We start from the raw sequence: 15,497 nt of genomic DNA, 5'->3' as shown, positions 1-15,497 counted from the left end.
GGGGGAGGGCTGTGTGACTGAATCGTCCTGCAAAACCCCAAGGCAGGGAAGTGGGGGGGGCCCAGTGCACTGAGACCCCCTCGCCATCCTCCTGCCACTGGAGGAAAGTGCTGCCGCTGCAATTTCCCACTACGTTGCTGTGGCAACGTGAGACCCAGCACCAGCGGTGGGTGGCACAGCCACCAGGCCCGGTGACCCCCGGCTGCTGCTTGGACCCCTGCGTGGAGGCCTGGCGGGGGGATGCCAACTCAGGGGCAGGGACCACCAGCAGCAGCAGAGATGCTCGGAGACCTCGTTTGATGTCCTCCCGGTGGTTTGACGGCACCCACAGCCATCACGAGGACACTCCGTATGGTGGCGGTGGAACCGCGCGGTGACCTGGCCTTGGCACGGCGAAGCATCTGCTCCCATTTGTCACGGCTCGTAAATCACCCCCGGAGCGGCGGCCGCACGCAGCCTTCCCAGGGGAGAACTGAGGCAGGGCCGGGGAGAGCGCGCGGCATCGGGCAGGAGAGGCGGAAAAGCAGCCGAAGCAGAAGGGAGCCAAGTGGGAACGTGGCCACGCGGCTCCTGTCCGGCTGCTGGGAGGGATGGACACAGGGGCATGTGGGCTGGCAGCCCCGCCAGTGCCCATAGGGAAGGGGACTGGAGCAGCTCCAGCATCATCCCGGTTTGCAGAGCTCCAGAGCATCCAGGCTGGTTTTGCTCCGCAGTCTGTGGGAGCTGGCACCAAGCAGGGGCTGAGCCCCGTGGTGCTGGAGCCGTCCCAGCCCAGGGTGCAGCGGTGGGGACGGCCCATGACACACCCCCACCCCCACCCCCCCTCAAAAGCGGGTGATGTGTCGATGGCACCAAACTGCCACTGCCAATTGGATTAACAGTGGATATCCCGAAGCCTCCGCCTTGCAAACATATGGATTATCCAGCATAACCCTGACTCGGTGCTGGAAAAGCCACCCGGGGATTAGCAGGAGGATTGCTGGGGGGGGGGCTGCAGCGAGGGCACCAGTGGGTTGTGCCTGCCCAGTGGACACATTGGTGGGCTGGGGGCTCCAACGCTGTCCGGCAGCACTCGAGGGCCATGATGGTGCAGGTTGCTGCATCCAGCCTCAGTGCGGGTGGCCTGGGACAGCGGGATGGAGCCGCTGCGGCCGCCTTGCTCTGGCAGCCCTCGGGGGGGACAGGGGAGATGGGGGGGCCTGGCATCCCACCAGCCCCACGCCATCGCTCTCATGGCTCATTGCGGTGAGCGATGGCGTCACACGCCGCTTCATGCTGCCTCTGATCCAGCGGTTTCCATAGCAACTGCCAGCCCCGCACCCCGCATGGCTCCTGCAGCCCCCCGCCCCCCCTGGGCAGCCCCCCCCAGCACCCGCTGCTGCATCACTTGGGGACCCACAGGGCTTGGGGGGGAGCGAGAGCATCCTCATCCTCCTCCCCGCAGCCTGTGCCGGGAGGCAGGACGAAGCAGACAGGCTCCCAAGGGGGCTGCCAGACCCCATCCCATCAACCCCACCGCCCCCACCATGGGCAGGGGACCAGGCATGGCTGGGAGCTGCAGCGGGGGCTCTGCCCCAGCCCCCCGGCCCGAGAGGGGCCGATGCTCCCGATCCCTCGGAGAGCAGGCAGGGGCAGGCAGGTGGCTGCTGCGCTGCCCGAGCCCCCCTCCCCCCCCCCACCAGGGGCTTCAGCCAGGATCGCGCTTGGGACAGTGTTCGGTGACCCGACCCCTTCCCAGGGAGACCCTCTGCCCAGAGCCACGACCCCCAGGTGCGAAGCAGAAGCGCCTGGCTTTGGGACAATGGCTTTGGGACAAACAATGGCTTTGGGACAATCCAAGGGCTCAGCCCTGCATCTAGCCCTTCCACCACCCGCAAGCACCACTCACCCCCCCGCCACCCCCAGCCAGCGGTACCTGCTTGGGGACCCCCCTCCGGCTGCAGGGAGGGAGGAGGCGAGAGAATTTCCCCTCATTAATCAAATGCCAGCTGCTAATTGCTCCTGCAGTGCTGGGCATAAAAGCAGATTCCCCCACAACCTACAGGCTGGGGGGGGGGGGACCAGGAGAAGGACTCGTGTTCCTGAACCCCACGCTTTGGAGTGACTTCACTGCACCGGGGAGAGCGTCAGCATCCTTTTGGCTGGGGGGGGACACACACCTCCCCTCCCTCCTGCACCCCCCACCCAATTTACACAGCATCGCTCCCCTTCGCAAGGCGCTGCCTACAGTGTGGGGCAGCAGGGCAAGCCTGGCTTCGGGGAGCAGAGTTTGGGGACCCCCTCACACCTGGCAGGAGCAGCAGAATTCACTTTCTGTGCCCAGAGGATGCTCGGAAGGCCTGGGATCGGGGGTGGGGGATGCTTATTCTGCAGGGACCTTCTCCCCCCTCGCTCTGTGCAGCAGCTGGCACGGAGGGGCTGTTGGGCTCGCGCCTGAAACAATCCAGGTTTCCATAAATCAGCGGTTCCTCGTTAAAAGCATCTTTCAAGCCGTCGCCTCCGCTGCCGGCCCGGTTGCACACAGGCTCTGGGAGCAGGAGCACACCCAGCCACCAACTTTGCCACCAGCTCAGCCCCATCTCACCCCAGGATCCCACCACAGCTTTGGGGACCAGCCTGGCCCCTCCGCAGGTCACCCAGCCCAGCCCCCGGGTGCCACAGGGGTTCCACCATTGGAAGGGAGAGGACAGCGGTGCCACAAGCAGGATCGGTCCCCGTGACAGGCAGCTGCCACTGTTTCCATGGCAACCCAGCCCATCACGTGCGCCCGCCCAGCGATCAATATTTGCTTTGCCTGCAGCCAGAGCTGGGAGGCCGTAATTACTGCACCAGGCAGCTAATTAGCGATTCATTCCTTGTCCGAGGGGGACAGGGACAGGCGTCGGGACCCCAGCTCGCTGGGAGGGGAGAGGTGCTGCCGGCACCTCTGGTTTTGCCAAACGGTGTCTGGGAGACACAAACCCAACTCGCTGCCCAGAGCTCGGCCACATGCCCCCGAACCTACTGGAACATCACGAAGGCCGGGGGCTCCGGCACAAGCCCAGGGCAGGAGAAGGATGGGTGCTGGGGGTGCTCTACGACTCAGGACACCTCCTGCTAAGGGAAGATCCAGTTGCAAGGGCCTTCCCGGCATGAACCGCCCCCAGCCTCACGCAGGAAGCCCCCCAGGGAGGGCAGGATGCCGGTTTGCACCCCAGACTCCACCACTCAGGAGTGGGTGGTGCACCTCGTAACCACGCTGAACCAAACCCGGCGCTGTCAACGCTCGTTCCTGCAGGGCAGCAGCGCCGGACACAGCTCTGCGCTGCTTTCACACAAGCGTTGAGGCAGGCAAGGAAGAGGCAGCTGTTACAAATCCTATTACACTTTCAAGGAACAACAGTGATCTCTTTCAGCAGCGCAGGGCTCCCGCAGGACCCTGCCCGGTAACCTTGGCGGCAGAGGGCTGCACCCAGACACCCATGAAATAAACTCGTGTTTAATGTGACTGTGCTCAGCACACAGGGAATGCGGCTGAAGGACGGAACAGCAGAGCCACACAACCAACAGCTCAGTGCATTTATTCTCTGAACACATGGGGTGCCCAGCCCCGTGACCAGTGTCCCCACTCCCGGTTGCTGGGGCACAGTGCACAGCCCAGGGAAGTGCTGGAATGAGGTGCAGCAGTGCTGTGCCCCTCGCATTGTCACAGCAGCAGCCAGTTTGTGGGAACAGCACAGTGCTGGCTGCCAGCCTGCCCGGGGCTCAGCTGCACGCTGGCATCCCACCATGGGACCCATCCTCACTGCGCACACCCCCCCCCCCTCCCCGAGTATGCCGTCATCGCCCTGCAAGGACCTGCTCCCCTCGCAGCAAAGCTTTGGGGGTCCCCTACTGAAACCTGCAGTACCCCAGTGCACTCCGTGGCCTCCAGGTCCACACCAAGAAACATTTACTTATGTTAACGAGAACCCAAACCTCCGTAAGAAAGGGCTCTGCTCCATGGGACACCGATTGAGGCCTGGGTGCACCCACCCCCCAGAGTAACCCACAGGAGTCAGAATGGGACTTGCACCTCCTCACAGGGACAGCGAGCTGCACCGCATCCAGCTAGCCAGAAAGCTTTGACACACCTAAAGCACAAAACTACAGAGAGTATTACATATTTGATTGAAAGTGGGTTATTTCATGGATATTAGCTAGAATATATGGAAAGCTTAGGAACATGAAGTAAAAAAAAAAAAGTGTTGGAGTGTGACAAAGGCAGAGCATCAGTTAAGGCCCAACAACCTCACTCAAGCACCGAAGAGCTGCTGGAACCGATGTGGCCACAGCCCCCCTCCAGGCTGAGCCCTGGCTCCTCACCCCTCCCCCTGCACGGAGCTAACTGGGACAAACACTCTGCCAGTCCAGAGGTATGTGAAGAGTCAAAAGTTATGTAAAATGAGGCAGCTGAAATTACATTAGAAGGAAAAATCAGAAGCAAAATAGGCACAATAAAGAGATAGGAAAATCAGAAGCAAAGAATACAGAAGAAATTTATTGAAAGCACAAGTACAGACTGGCCAATAACTGCTTTCTACAATCTGAACAGTAAATAATGGAGCTACAGAAAGGTACAAAGGTTGTTATAAAATAGTTTTAATTTCTTTTCTTTTTGCATTACAAACATTCTTTGAAAGAGGCAATGGAATTCTGATGTTGTGTATGCTTACCCTTCCCACCCCACCTTCCACAATACTGAACCTGTAATAGCTGTTATCAAAATATACAATACATCTGTTCACCATAAAAAACTGGGTTTTGCTGCCCCCTCATGTCTTACAACAGGTATAAAAAAATTATAAATATGTACACCCTTTTGTTACTCACATTCTTTACATGCAAACACAGGGATCCAAAGGAAAAACCCACAGTTGCCTGGGTTCCGGGGTTACCTCAATTCATTTGCTCGCATTTCGCTAAATATAGAGCCTGCGGGTTGACCGAACCAACGTTAAAGGCCACCAGACAGGTTTTATCCCAATGAGCCTCTTTTCCCAGTGTCTTGGGTGAGGTTGATTGAACACATTTAATGAAAGAGTTAAACCACAGCTGTTTCCACTTGGGTTGCACGTGGATCCTCCTTGCACAGCAGTGCACACTCAGGAGTGGGCTCCCTGGCTGCAGGAGGAACAGGATTTTTCACTTGGGGAGGGAGATGAGCAAACTAACTCTAGCTGACAACAACTACCGAGACACCTGAATGCACCCTCCTGAACATTAAGATGCTGGCAAGGAAGCACAGAGCTTTCCAGAGAGGCAGATGATCACAAGGCTTCATTAACAGGCTTACCCAAGGTTTAGAGGTAACCGAAACCAGCGTCAGCTGAGCTTTCTCAGCTCAACCGGGGCAACACGCATCATTGAAGATGGTTGCACACTCCTCAGCCACGAACTGAAGACTAAGGCAGACAAGGATTACCAATCTCATGCCAGCAACCCAAGCTGAACCCTCACTCGGACTTCACACACTTCTCCAGCATAATTCACACCCTCGAGAGTTCAGGGAGGAACTAAGAAAAGTTAAGACTTTTCCAAACACTCAGTGCTAGGCAAGTCAAGAGCTCCCACACGAAGCAAGGAAATCGTAACTTGCAACACTAAGACAATTAAAAACCAAACTTTGGTCCACAATTTGCAGAAAAACCCTGAAAAAAAGTACAAGATTCTCGTTATTTTGCATCCGAACAGGTTGCAGGTTAGAGGGAAATGTAAGGCAACATCGGATTACACAGAATAGAAGGCAGAATGGCCCAGGGAAAGAGTTGTAAGCCAGAAAAAAATAAATGGTCGTATCACTGGGGAAAAAAAAAATTGATCTGCTGCATTCTACTTTTAATAAATTCCCTTCCTATAACTTAAAAGATCTGGGCTTATAGGTTAAAGAGTTATAAACTTTAGCCTGGGTCCTTTTACTTAAATTCACAAGCTGTTTGTGCTTGTTATCTCAAAACACTTTGCTGTGAAAGTTTGCTTTGCTTACCATGTTTTATCAATTTCATTACATTACTCATCCTCAGTCATGACCTCAGCCTGGTAACTAAATTCCTGCCCTACAGTTTCAATTACAAAAAAAAATAAAATAAGAAAGTACAGTATACAAGGGTAATACCACAAAGGAGTAAATTTAGATTACGTTTATACCATCTTATCATTCTATAAAAAGGTACTTAAACTATTTCTTTTGCATATAAAGAGATTAGAATATTTGGTCAACTGGAAATATTGCTAGGCACAGATGACAGCAACGGCATCAAAAAGTATAATACAAGAATTAAAACAAAAAGCTCAAATGCTGAAGACATGCTATAAGAATGATGGCAGAGCTACATTGGTCTTGTTAATCTCAAATTAGGGGCACGAAGGTGACTCACATGAACACCTTCCTAAATGTGGGATATCCAATAGTTCTTCAAATCCTAGCCAAGTATTTAGATATATATATATACACACACAAATTTCAACAAACTCTTAATGATTCGTCTTCACAAGTGTCCAACAGTGGTTAATTTCGTATCTTGATCAATGCTCTTGTGAAGGGCAGAGCCTGTTGACTCACTATTAACAATGGAATGTAATTTGGTCTTGGGAATGCTTCCCCACCCAGACCTTTCTGCTTAAGTCTGAATGTTACTGACATAGGATCTTAAATAACTCCCACTTGACGGTTTGCAGATGGCAAGAAACCACAAGCAGATTGGAAAGTGGCATGAAGACACACGATACTACGCAGATCGAGACATTTCACGGACAGTGGGGTACAACTGCCTGAAGAGTCAAAGCCCAATATTTTCTTTATCCACTTTGCCAGCTTCACTTGTCCTTCACTACACCAAGCTGATCCAGTAAGCCAGAGCTCACGCATTCCCCTCAACTCTCCCAATCCACTCCCTGCAGTTCAGATGTTTTCCCCAAAGTAGTAAACGGTTTAAGGCACAGGACAGCAGATGCACAGTTAAGGTAGGATCAATGCAACTTATTTTTGTGCTGGGTGAGTTGGGAGCTCCTATACACCATGCATTTTGCAAAATCCTGACTCAAAGGCGCTAAAAGTGAATTTGCACAGTGGTTTTAGGTCTTTCAAGGCATGGATGGGTAAAGAAAATAAAAAAGGCATCAAAGTGAAACCTGATAAACTTGTTAGGATCTGCTTTTTGGGGGGAGAAGGAGCAGGAAGGGAGGGGAATTTCCCAGAGCAGGTTCCAAAAGTGTAAACTTGTGATTTTTATTTGAACAGTCAAGATTGTTACCCATCACCGCAAGGTTAGCAATATGAATTAGATTTAACTTTCTTTTTAAAAACCGGTAAACTGATTTCTCTTTAAAAAAATAAAATCTCTGGTCTTTTAAGGTCACTTCAGCTGCATTTTTAAAGTGGCTTTTTTTCTGGAATGATGGAAGTTGAAACCCTAGTGCTCAGCCTTTTAAGGTCAAGGCTGAACCCAAGAGGTTTTAAGTCAAGTCCATTTTGTCCCACGCCTTCCAAAGCTTTAAATGGTGGACTTAGAGAAGGACACGCGCAGGTGATGGTTCTCACCCAGGTCATGATTATGGAGGTCAATGAGTGATTGAATAGCTTCTTCCACAGAGCCCATCTGGATCAGAGCCATTTTACGGTCCTTCCTGACAAGACAGAAGTTTGAGTCACATTCAGTACCACTGCACACAGCATTTCCCCAACTTGACGCAGGTTTTCTTATCTAGCACTCAACCAGGGCAGCAGAAAGTTAACCATCTAGGTTAACTGCAACATATTTTTTTTTACATGGAAGAGCATATCTACATGATAAACACGCATACCCAAACTCTCACTCGGCCATTTAGTTTTCTTCAACTCACACTTGCCATGCACTCACTTCAGGGTTACTCTGGGTTTCTTTATTCCAGAAAGTCAAATGCTACATTAGTGAAGATTCCGCTCACCTTTCACTTAAGCCTGAGTTGGAATTTGGTAAGGACTAAGAAATTCTGCCCTTCTCATACTGAAAAGCCCCACGACAGGACAAGACAAAACACTTACTGAAAGAATTTGAATCCTTTCACCATCCCACCATTGCTTGAAAATAACATCTTAAGGTCTTCTTCAGTTATTGAAGGTCTGAAACAAATAGTTTTTCCAGTCAGATGTATGTTTGACAGACTGAATTAATTTTTAAAACCCAATTCTTAGAACCTTTTCTGAATTCTCCACCAGTGGCTTCTTGAACTGGAAATGCTATGAGAACAAGAAGATGGGCAAACTTTCCTCCTGCTGGCAGCAAGAAGCTGACCGTATTTTACTCTCACATGAATTTGCAAACATTTTAATACTCTGCCATACAGTAACTCTCCATGTGGATACTTACGGAATATTGGACAGGTGAAGTGTGGCAGAAGGGGGAAAGATGTTCTGGAAATTTTTGGAGCCTGGTTTCTTGAAACGATGTAGAGGAGAATTTCCATAGTCCTTAGTCAGACCTTTGTCCTCCTGTCCGTCACGGGGAAGTTGTACTGTCTGGTGCTTGGACAATGTTATACGGATTGGCTTCCCATGAAGCTTCTGACCATTTAAATGGCTCATGGCTGCAACGGTTAGAGACAGCACTGACTGCTATGGTATCTCACAGTTTTGCTCACACATTTAAATCAAAGCTACAATTCTATTTAGTTCCTCCCTATGCAGACACCACATCCTCCAGGAGCTGCACAACAGGCATGCATTGCTACCCTGCCCTACTGTTTGCTCTATTTTCCCCTCTAGATTATCTTGCACAAACCAACCTTACCTTCTCCAGAGCTGTTCGCAAATCTATACTACATATGCAAGCAATTAAGTGCACGGACACAGGTTTTCATTTGTTTGTTTTTTTAAAGTACTGATATTAAAGCTTTAATTACCCATTAGGTATCTTAATGCCAACAGTCTGAGACTTTTAAGCTTGCTTACCAAGCTGCACCTGGTTTCCATCAGCCATCTGAACTAGGGCATTATCTTTCTTATTAAATAAAATCTTCACTCTCTGCACATCACCATAGACTCCTTCAAAAAGTGAGGAAACAAGAACAGTCTTAGGTAGGGGAAAAAAAAATGAAGTCTCATTCAACTTAATATTAGCTAAACAATCCAACAGCAAAAACATTCATTCACAACCAGAACTGATCTCATTCCAACCACGGTTACTTATTCTGCTCTAATTAAGGCAAATTCTTATGTAGCAGAATAATAATGGAACAATACATTAAAGAAAAGACACTGGGTTTCAGCAAAAAGCAAAAAAATCTTACTGCCAGAAGACTGGACAATTTAGCATGCTATCACAATTTAAAACTCTTATAAAAGACATGCAAAGCAATAAACCATGCATAACTGAACATAAAACAAAGGCAAACTAAATTAAATAGCAAACTAAGTAAACAATGTAAAAATGAAATTATGCATTCAAAAAAATGGCAAACTGCAAACTGTACATTTTTGAAGTATCAAAAAAGTAATCTCAAATAAATGAAAAACAAGGTAATAAAAAGTGTGAATAATAACATACCGAAAAGAATAAAGAGGCATTGGGGTGTAACTCTCTTTAGAGAACAGCAGAGCAAGGCAGCGGAGGGACAGGGAAGAGGTAAGGAATCGAAGGGGAGAGCGAGGTTGCACAAATCGTCCACAACGAGGAAGGGCAGAGTCCCCGCAGGAAATGGCGAAATTGGTTGATGGATGATGAAGTTTTCAAGATGGTTAATATTGAAGGGCAGGTTGGTTTCCGAAGAGCAGGGTTTTGTTTTTTTTTTGGAAGGGGAATGTTTTTATTTTTTGTTTCAAGCAACAACAGGAAGCAGAAGTACCGTGCAGTCAGTTGGCAAAGAAATTCCGGATCAGGGGAAGAAAAAAAATTCAGGGATGGGGAGAAAAGAAAAAAGTAGCAAAAAACACAGGTCAGTAAATACATAAGGAAATATGTAGTGTTCCATCAGTCAGATTTATAGAATTCTACATACAATAACTTGTTTACAGAAACAGTTAATAGGTTTTACCTAGTGGAACACAATGATAAAGAAAAGGCATTTTTACTTAAGATATACAAAGAAGTAAGAGACAGTATTACAACAGAGTGACTTCTACAGCCTTTAATATTGAATTAAATTGCAATTCCCTAAAATTTGACAAATTTTCTCCGATTACAAAAATTTCTTAGTAGAAACGACTTCACAGACCAAGCCAAAAACACAGCTGCATTTGCTGCTTTAGTGAACAGAAGAAGAGATCTGTACTGCAATGCTTAGCTGTGACAAATCAAGTCTGATTTCAGTACTGATCACTGCCTTTAATGCAAAAGATTATCCAGATGAGCAGCTGTACCACCACAAAAACACCCTCCAAAGTCCGCTAGAAGTGCTTGCTATAGAGGAACTTGGTACTTCAATTGCAGCAGAGGCCTACTCCCTTCCATGTCCATGCCTTGACCTCACCATGAAGAAACCCAAAACTGCCGTTACTGAGCCAGAAAGGCAGGAAAAGCATTTCTGTTCCCCACACCACCACTAACTTTGCATGCAGACAGCAGTCAGCATTCAAAGTAAAAGCCAACGCAAGTTGAAACACACAGACTTCTTCCACTCATCATGGGGAAAAAAAATGGGAGCAATTTCAGTTTCCATAATTCCAATTCAGAAACACACTTTATAGGTTATCACAGAGTAGTCACTCCAGAGAAATACTGCCTCTTAACTAACTGGTTGTGGCACAGGTAAGTTTCTACAACACTGATTATACAGGCAAATGGAAAAAAGTTTCATGTCTGTTAGTTCACAGCTTCAGTACAAGTATCAAAGTCTCTCTAGCCCAAAGATAAGCTGGATGGATAGTGAAGAGCTCATCAAAAAACCACAAGGCATGAAATAACCGCTTGCTCCTAACAAACAAGGACTGCACACACCATTCAGACACTGCTCAGAGCTGTTAGCACGTGCAAATTAACAGAGGTAGGGCACAGTCCTTTGTCCTGTTGCTGCCATCCAGGCAATGCAGAATCGTCCCAAGAAACACACGCTTGACAGTCCAGCTCTTTAATGTTTAAATGTTTAAGACTTGTTTGAGCAGCAAGCCACGGGACCAAGTCAGAGACAACAGTTCCTGGAATGGCAGAGGAGCTCCTGGGTAGAAAGAGCAACTCCTCCAAACCAAAGCTGTATCACAGCCCTTGCCATTATTTCATGCCCTGGAGAAAATAGTAATGACAGATTTAAAAAAAAAAGTAGTCTGAAATATTGATTTAATTGGTTCATCTCATCCAGAGTTAAACATTTTGATCCTTCATCACATCCAGGCTTCCCCTTTGATGCAAAAGAGGTTTGTGGTTACTCTGACACCACTAGTAAGTTTTATAGCTTTGCAAAGTAGTATTAACTTGTGTGCACAGTCCCACCAGTTAAAATGTTTTTCAGCAGAGACTCATCACACTACTGCACACACTGGAAGATTCTACACTTTCAATCCAACAAAGAGCCAAAAGCTGACTGGAAAAAAAAAATCCAAAGATACCCATACCAAATTCTCTTATGATCCTGTCTTTAATGAAAGAGGATTTTTGTACAAATATTACTTGATTTATTTTCTTAAGGAAACCCAAATGCTTCAACTCACTAAATTAGGTAGAATTGAAAATGTGAACTGTGAGCTGTTAACGGGTTTAGCTAAGGAAAAACTCCAGGAATCTTGGAAAGGGAAAATGTGTAAGCACACAGCAGAGGAAATACTGCACAGGTACAAGGTCAAGCTGGCAGGGCTCCAGACACTACACAGAAAGAGCAAAGGTCAGAACAGACTCTCTCTGTAGTTCTGAATTAATGTATTAAAAACTAGAACATGCTAAGGAAAAGAAAGAATGGACATGATTATTCTGTGACCCAAATGACACTATTCCATGGGAATGGCAGGGAAACTCCAAATAAGAAGGAGGAAGGGACAGGCATTGTAGTCTTTATGGGACAAGAGCAGGCAGGCAGCATCCTTGGCTTTGAACCAAAGAAGAGCAAGAATTTAATTTGAGATGGACTTTCTCATTTCCCTTCAGCAACTAGAGTACTGATCTGCTGTAAGTTTTAGAGCCGGCAGAGCACATCATCTGCTTTTCTAGTTTTGTCGTTTCCTTTAGGATACAGTAGGATTTCACTTTCAATAACTGTCAGCACAATCTGTGTTCAGAAAGTGAAAGCAGAGGTAACAGGAAGGAGAAAAAAGTAAAGTTAGGACTCCACTAACCTCAGAATTCAGATTGCTAACCAGCAGAACACAGTTCCCTGACACAGTGAGGCCGGGAATGGCAATCCGTCCTGCTGCAGCCGCTGCAGCTGCTGCTGATGGGATAGCCAAAGGAGCTAGTGCTCCATGAACATTTGGAACTGACAGGCCTGGAAATTAAAGAATATTAACCAGTAAAGAAATCAACAGCATGTACTCTAGTCTATTTGCTGCACCAGAAGGGAGAACAGCACACCTTCTGTAACATGCAAGTAATCATTCAAGACACAGTGACTACATATTTTAAGAGCAACAGGAGCCTCCAATTCTGGTGCTGCAGGAAATGTTGTCATTTCTAATAGTATTTGCTCTTGCAGTGCCTGGTGCTTAACGGGTGCCTCTTGGCACTATCTTGTTGACCACAATATTGTGCATGTTTCACAAGAAGCGGAATCAGCACAAAGCCTCAGCTCTGTTGGTGCAGGACAGGTATCACAAACAGTGCATTGTAAGGGTCTTTCCAATCAGTGCATGCCAAAAATGCTTTGTTCTTTAACCATGCATGTAACAATCAGATACTGTATGCCACCATCCCCTAATCTCTTCTTGAATGGATAAACATTAATTTTTTTTATTTATAGGCATCTCTAGGTTGCTCACAGTAACAGCTGGTGCCTCACTGTATTAGCCCTCCAAAGGGAAGAGCTTTAGCATTCAAGAGACAATTGCTAGTAATCAATTAAACTAAATTACTTCTCAAAGTGGCATTGTGTATTTCCCCAGCAGGGCAGGATATTAACAAAACATTAATGGTTCAACAGTTCGATCTGTGCTTGTTTGTCAGAAGCAAGGAAGTCCCATCAACTTACAAGAAAGGTCAACACAGCTTGGTGTGCTATGAAAAACAGCAAAAATTGTTCAGTCTAGCACTCCAATGAGTGTATTGAGCACCTAAACCCCAAGATTTTCATCTCAGACACTTGGCTACTTCCATAAGTAGCAGTAATTTTTTACCTGCATGAAATTTAAACTTCACAGTGCAACTGTAACAGTATTAATTACATTCATGTTTAACTACTAGCTTTACTCAGAATATTTAGATAAAATTGACAGATTCCTTGCTTTTGACTACATTTAGAGCTGTCAGAGCTAGCTCCCAACCTCTGCAATCACATGAGGAAACTAAAAATACAAAAAAGTTATTTCCTCCCCACCTCTTCCAATTATTTCAAAACCTGCCTTTATTGACTCCCACCCTGCTACTCATTTTCCTCTTGTCACTGGGATATTGTCTAGCCAGAGGCGCTACAGCTGCACACACACATTGCTAGCTGAAGTTATACATTGAAACACCATTCCCTTGATGTTTAAGGACCAGCCTTTAGAATTTACATGACTAACCCCAACAGAAATACCACTACTTAGCTTTAAAACATCAAGATTCTTCAGCAACAGAAAACCTATATAAAATTTCAACTTACGAAATACAGTACCTGCAGCCTGCGGAATTGCAAAGGTAGGAGGAAAGCCAGCTCCCGCATATGGAGAAGCAGAGATTATTCCTGGGGCACCTGGGAAAGATAAGAGACATTTATATAAAGACACCTAATAGCAAGAAAACTCTAGACTTAGCTGGAATGTCATGGTCTGTCCTTTAACATAAGCATTTAGCTGAAATGCTAAGCCCTAAAACATAAACAGCGATTCAGAAATGCCTCTAATGTAACAGTGAACTTCAAGAAATTGCAAAAACTATTCCTCCTCCAACTCTGCTGTTCTTACAGCTATGAGAATATAGCTGTTGACCTGAATACAAGCTAGTAGCTCCCGTAACTGCTTAATCACAACACAGTTTTCAAAGTATAGGTTCCTACGCCCCAAATTATGGCCACCGCAGGCAGAACAGCAGATGGCACCAACAGCACAGGCAGCTGGAAAACCCTAAGCAGTCCTTGCCCAAATGGAGACATGCTTTCAAAGCAGCAGCATGCACCCACACCCCTATGCTCCTACTAGCATTCTGCACTCTTCTGATTCAGTGGTTCCCAAATTTTCCTCATTCATCACACTGTATTCCAAAATTCTGTATGACCAAATACACGAAGATCACATCCCCTTCCCTTCCCCAACAGACAAACAGATCAGTTATGTTTGTCCTGTTCCCACTTCCAGAATTCTCACCAAAAGCAGCTGCCATGGTATGATCAAGAGATGGCTGGTTATCCCCAGAAGGTAGATCTGGTCGCGTATAATCTCTGCTCTTATCATTATTGTATTTTACATTAAGACTTGTGAGCTTTGAGAAATCGATGCGCAGCGTACAACAGGCATTGTAGATATTCTGTCCATCTAAAGACTGCAAGGGAACAAACCATTCTTCATTCAAGATGCATTTACACAAAGACCACAGTGGTAAGTCTCTGAAGAGGAGGCGTTACATCACCTCAGGCACCAGCGCTCCATCAAGACATGCAGGTATCCTGCTTTGTGCAGGGAAAGCACTGCTTCATGTCCATGCCCCCCTTAGGATTCACTCAAGTTGGCTGGACTGCTCCTGGTGGGGAAATTCCCTCCCACTCACATGTGCTCTGCCATTAGGGCAACGCTCACATAAACCTAGTACGGCCACCAAATACTCGGAAGTTTCTGACACCGATTCCAGATTAATAAAAGCAAGCCTAATAATTCAGGTGTTCAGCACTGCAGGCGTACTACTCACCAGTTTGGCATGCTGAGCACTCACTGGGTCAGCATATTGTAACAGGGCCTGAAACTGGTTGTTCTTCGTGAATGTAATTATTTTCAAGACTGTACCAAATTTGGAAAAAATCTGCAAGATAATATTTGCATATCTCGTTATCTCATTTACAGCAGTTAATTTCATATTGATCTCCATTATTAGAAGCAGAAACAACAGAAGTTACCCTTTCACCTTGTTAGCTTTCCAACTTAAAAATAATTTTTTGAACTGCACCGTGGGTATTAACTTGCATCATGACATCAGACTAGAAAAACATGAGGGTGACCAAACTGCCCCCCCTAATAAAGTTTTGTTTGTTATGAATTATTACACAGGAAGGTTCACATACACCTTCACAAACTGCAACTTCTATAAGGACTTCAATGATTCTTAAATGCAGTTAAGCTTGCATTTATACATCAAGTTAAACAACCATAGCAGACAGCAGGAGCTTTCCAAACAGGCTACTGCCCAGATGACTGCTGAACACTGCATTTGTTTCCCCCCACCCTTGCAGCACAA

General features: G+C 46.8%; 1 protein-coding gene across 4 annotated transcripts in view; it reads right to left on the bottom strand.

Moving 5' to 3' along the window:
• Nucleotides 1–4,499: 4,499 nt before the first annotated feature.
• The window catches only part of PTBP1 (polypyrimidine tract binding protein 1), a 31,328-nt gene continuing 20,330 nt past the window's right edge, over nucleotides 4,500–15,497 (bottom strand). For 3 of the 4 annotated variants that reach the window (XM_040589184.1, XM_040589185.1, XM_040589182.1), the window contains 9 exons: nucleotides 14,955–15,065; nucleotides 14,417–14,591; nucleotides 13,729–13,806; nucleotides 12,257–12,405; nucleotides 9,543–9,576; nucleotides 8,948–9,040; nucleotides 8,367–8,583; nucleotides 8,042–8,119; nucleotides 4,500–7,644 (listed from right to left, as the gene is read on the bottom strand). In XM_040589184.1, the coding sequence (XP_040445118.1) occupies nucleotides 7,512–7,644; nucleotides 8,042–8,119; nucleotides 8,367–8,583; nucleotides 8,948–9,040; nucleotides 9,543–9,576; nucleotides 12,257–12,405; nucleotides 13,729–13,806; nucleotides 14,417–14,591; nucleotides 14,955–15,065 (1,068 nt within the window). In that variant the 3' untranslated portion in view covers nucleotides 4,500–7,511. Of the gene's footprint in view, nucleotides 7,645–8,037; nucleotides 8,120–8,366; nucleotides 8,584–8,947; nucleotides 9,041–9,542; nucleotides 9,577–12,256; nucleotides 12,406–13,728; nucleotides 13,807–14,416; nucleotides 14,592–14,954; nucleotides 15,066–15,497 lie in introns of those variants that run through there. The other variant, XM_040589181.1, reaches the window with a different exon arrangement.

The sequence above is a fragment of the Falco naumanni genome, chromosome 4 (genome assembly GCF_017639655.2).
Source record: "Falco naumanni isolate bFalNau1 chromosome 4, bFalNau1.pat, whole genome shotgun sequence".
Taxonomy (NCBI): Eukaryota; Metazoa; Chordata; class Aves; order Falconiformes; family Falconidae; genus Falco; species Falco naumanni.
The sequence above is the reverse complement of the archived record's forward strand: the minus strand, read 5'-3'. Positions and strand labels throughout refer to the sequence as shown.